Source organism: Plasmodium reichenowi, chromosome 11 (genome assembly GCF_001601855.1).
Source record: "Plasmodium reichenowi strain SY57 chromosome 11, whole genome shotgun sequence".
Taxonomy (NCBI): Eukaryota; Apicomplexa; class Aconoidasida; order Haemosporida; family Plasmodiidae; genus Plasmodium; species Plasmodium reichenowi.
In genome coordinates this window covers 422,552-426,979 of record NC_033656.1, presented here as the reverse complement: position 1 = coordinate 426,979, position 4,428 = coordinate 422,552, and the positions used below count along the sequence as shown (strand labels likewise).

The 4,428-nt window shown below is 20.9% G+C and overlaps 2 protein-coding genes across 2 annotated transcripts; one reads left to right on the top strand and one right to left on the bottom strand.

The window, feature by feature from the left end:
- Nucleotides 1-140: 140 nt before the first annotated feature.
- On the top strand, nt 141-1,815 carry PRSY57_1111900 (ubiquitin domain-containing protein DSK2, putative; the record flags this gene model as incomplete). Its single annotated transcript, XM_012908084.2, has 4 exons — nt 141-285; nt 449-544; nt 678-812; nt 1,025-1,815. The coding sequence occupies 4 exons, from the start codon at nt 141-143 to the stop codon at nt 1,813-1,815; spliced, it is 1,167 nt and encodes a 388-aa protein (XP_012763538.2).
- Nucleotides 1,816-2,656: 841 nt separating this feature from the next.
- PRSY57_1111800 (UDP-galactose transporter, putative) lies at nt 2,657-3,688 on the bottom strand (the record flags this gene model as incomplete). Its single annotated transcript, XM_012908083.2, has 1 exon — nt 2,657-3,688. The coding sequence occupies one exon, from the start codon at nt 3,686-3,688 to the stop codon at nt 2,657-2,659; it is 1,032 nt and encodes a 343-aa protein (XP_012763537.1).
- Nucleotides 3,689-4,428: the final 740 nt, after the last annotated feature.

The window sequence follows — 4,428 nt, the reverse complement described above, 5'->3', positions numbered from 1 at the left end:
GTATACAACATATATTTTTTATACAATAAGAAAAAAAAAAAAAAAAAAAAGAAGAAAAAAAAAATTTATATATATAATATTTCATTTAAATTTTTTTTTTTTTGGAAAAAAATTATAATATATATAATTAAATAATCAAGATGGTAATAAATGTATCTTTTAAAGTTACTGGGGGTAAAGAATTTACTGTAGCCATTGAACCAGATATTACAGTATTGGATTTAAAAAAAATTTGCGCTGAACATGTAGATATACCTGTTGAAGCACAAAGGATAATTTTTAAAGGTTTGTAATTAATGTATAATAAAAGGAATTTATAAAAAACATTAACATATAAAAAAAGGAAAATTGTATGTATGTATGTATATATATATATATATATATATATATAAATATTTATATATTTATAGTTGTTTATATTATTTTATTTTTGCGTTTCTTATTATAGGCAAAATATTGAAGGATAAAGAATCATTAACCTTATATGGTGTAGCTGATGGAAATACTATGCATTTAGTTAGAAGTGCTATAGCAACGAAAGATGGTAATAACAAAATGAATTAATAAATATATATAATATATATGTTATATATATGTATGTATATAATATTAACGTGATATAGATATATATATATATATATTTACCTATTTAATTATTTATTGATTTAATTTTTTAGTAGCACAAGAAGAAAAGGAAAGCAACAAGAATGAAAATGCCACGAATAATGATCAAAGCACACCATCTAATGAAAATAACAACGAAATGGGAGACAACCCATTAGTACAAATGTTAATGCAAAGTGGCGCTGGAGGTTCGTACACACACAAAAAAAAAAATATATATATATATATATATATATTTATATTTATGTTATGCTGAATAGTTTCATGATATGGTTTTATTTGTACATTATACATGAGCCTTTCTATTATAAAAATATATATACATACATTTCTTACATCAAATATATATATATATATATTAATATATGTTTATATTTCTTCCTTCCACTTTTACCTTCAGATATGGGAAATTTTAACTCTGCTTTGGGAGGTGCAGATAATTTTAATCTAGGAAATTTTGCAAACATGTTAAATGCCAATGGAGGTGGGGATTTTAATCGTGATACAATCAGCTCCTTGTTGAATAACCCACTTGCTAGATCGGTTTTAAATGAATTAAGTAACAACCCTGAAATGTTAACAAATTTAGTATCTAATAATCCTATATTAAGAAATACATTTTCTCAAAGTCCACTTATGCAACCAGTTTTAGAAAACCCTAATTTATTAAGAGAATTTATGAGGCCAGAAATATTACAAGCTGGGTTACAAATTGAAAATGCGCTTAACATGAACAACAACAACAATAATAATAATAATAACAATAGTAACAGACCAGGAGGTGGATTTCGAATGGAAGATATACTAAATAATTTAAATAACTTAAATAATTTATCAAACCCAAATAATACGACCGATAATAATAATAATAACAATAATAATAATGCTAATCCAGGTAATAACTTGAATTCATTTCTTCAATCACCAGAATTATTACAAGTATTTCAACAAGTTATGAGTTCCAATAGAAATTTAGGGAATTTGAATTTTCCAAATGCTAATATGAATCTAGATTTTAATACAACAAATGTAACAGATAACCGTCCACCTGAAGAAAGATACGCATCACAATTGTCAAGTTTACAAGAAATGGGATTTCTTGATAATGCTGCAAATATTCAAGCATTACAAGAAACAGGTGGAGATGTAAATTCAGCTGTAACACGTTTATTAGAAAGAGGTTTTAATTAAAATGTATATTTTTGTTAAACTTCTAAATTTATTGTATATAAGTTACGTGTTTATTAGAATGTAAGTCTATATGTAAATGAAAATATATGTATGTATATATTTTTTTTTTTTTTTTTTTTTTTTTTTTTTTTATTCGTTCAAATAGTAATATAATAATATATAAATAAATATAAATACATTTATGTATGTAATATTTATTCTACATTTTACTTTTATGTTATGTATATAATATATATATATATATATATATATTTTATTTAAAGCTTAAGGATAATTTCATACTATTATTTGAAGTACCACTTAAAATTTTTTTTTTCCCTATATATATATATATATATATATTAACAACAAATGCTCATATATCCACACTGAGATATTTATAATAATTCTTTTTATTTTTATATATTTATTTTTATTGTATATTTTTTTACAATTTTTTTCCTTTTTTGTATGTTTTATCTTTTCAAGACAAATTTAAAAATTTTACAATTTAAAAAAAAAAATAACAAAAATGAAAGTTAGTATATTAAAATGAAAAACATTATACATAGGGATGAGCATTCCTTGTTTCTTTCCCAGTTGTAATAAAAATATGTAAACATTAAAAATATGCATGTTGTGAATACAGATAAAAAAAAAAAAAAAAAATACAAAGATATATGTAATATATAAACATTTTATGATTATGTTTAGATGCCTAAAAAACCTTTTTAAACATCCTTTAAAAGGTATTCAAAAGTGAAACATGCAATAATATATATATAATATATATATATATAACATTATATAGGTGTAATTTATTTTATTTCGTATTTTTTTTTCCTTGTGTCCTTGTGGATGCTCATTTATTTTTACTTTGAACTTTTTTGGATTGTTTCTTAAGATAACTCTGTACAATAAGAGTTGAAAAAATGACTCCTATACATATCCATTGTAATGGCTTAAGTACATGTCCAAATAGGTAAACCGAAACGACTGTACTTAGAGCTTTTCTAAGGGTTGTGAAGAGACTAGTATATAAACTACCATATACCCTGAGTGAGTAAAAAACGAAAAATTGTCCAAGAGTTCCACTTATAGAGAAAGCTAATATATAATAATAGGAGGTTGTATATTTTTGTAAGAAAATATATGGTTTATTTCCTTCGATAATTAATGAAGCTAATAAATTAAAAATGAATGCAAATATATTAACATAAAACATAAGATTAACAGAATCAACATTATATTTACTTAATAATTTATCTTGTCTCGGTCCAGTAAGTCCGTCACATAATAATGATATACATAAAAGTAGAATTCCAAATGTAGTCTGATGAACTTCCTTAGAACTCTTTGTTCTTAATAAATTGAAAAGAACTAATGATGATGTAATTAAAAATACTGAAATATAATCATAATAAGGATATTTCTTTCCGAAAAAAAAATAACCTCCTACAACAATTGGTATCATTTTTCCAGATTTTACAAGTACTTGTGTAGGGAAATTAACATGACTTAAAGAATAATTTGTAGCTATCATAGCTATAGAATATGTAATAGATATTAACATAATTTGTTTTATAAAATATTTATCTACATTTTTTTTTAAACTACTCATCACATTTTCATTATTTAATCTACTCTTAAAAAATATAGCACTTAAACTACATAAACTATTTGATAAACATAAAACACATATTAAAAAAATATTATAATAAAACCTATCACTTCCTCTTCCTAATTGAGGTAATTTTTCTTGATAATAACCAAATATTATAAAAAAAAAATATATACCACCTATACAAAATAAGCCATTCAAGAAATTGTACAAATTTGAGGACTCACTATTCCTCTTCCAAAACATACCTGAGCTCTTCTGTATTTTTACCATATTTCACAAACAAAAACAAAAATTAAAACAATTATATATATATATATATATAAATATATGTACTTATAATATTTTTATTATTGTTATATTTTTCAAATATCTATTTTTTTTTTTTTGCGTTTTATTTCTTGTTCTAATATAAAATGAATATGTACATATATTATGTATATATGTTAATGCATATGTATTTGTTTTATTTTTAAAATGTTAATATTGTGTAATACATGTACTTTTGTATAATCGTAATTTATTTTTAAAATAATATAAAATAAAATATGTAAAATAAATATATTTAAATGTACATAATATATATATATATATAATATAATAATTCATTTAAAAAAAGTCGGACAAAGAAAAGTTGACCTTTTAATTTTTAAAAAATACAAAAAATTATATATAATATATATATATATATATATATATATATTATATATTCTCTTATATTGTATTAATATATATGTATATACATATATATTTTTTTTTCATTGCAATATTTATTTTATTATTTAACACGTTTAATGAATAAAAGAATTTTATTTTTTTTGCATATAAATAAGGGAAATATCAACTTATATATTAAAATTATATTTACTCCGATATTCAAATCAAATAAAATATATTTTATTATATTATATATAAAAGAACTTAATATATATAAAAACTTTCCATCGTATAATTTTAAAAAGAATGTTCAAAATGTTTTTTTTTTTTTTTTTTTTTTTTTTTTTTTTTTTTTT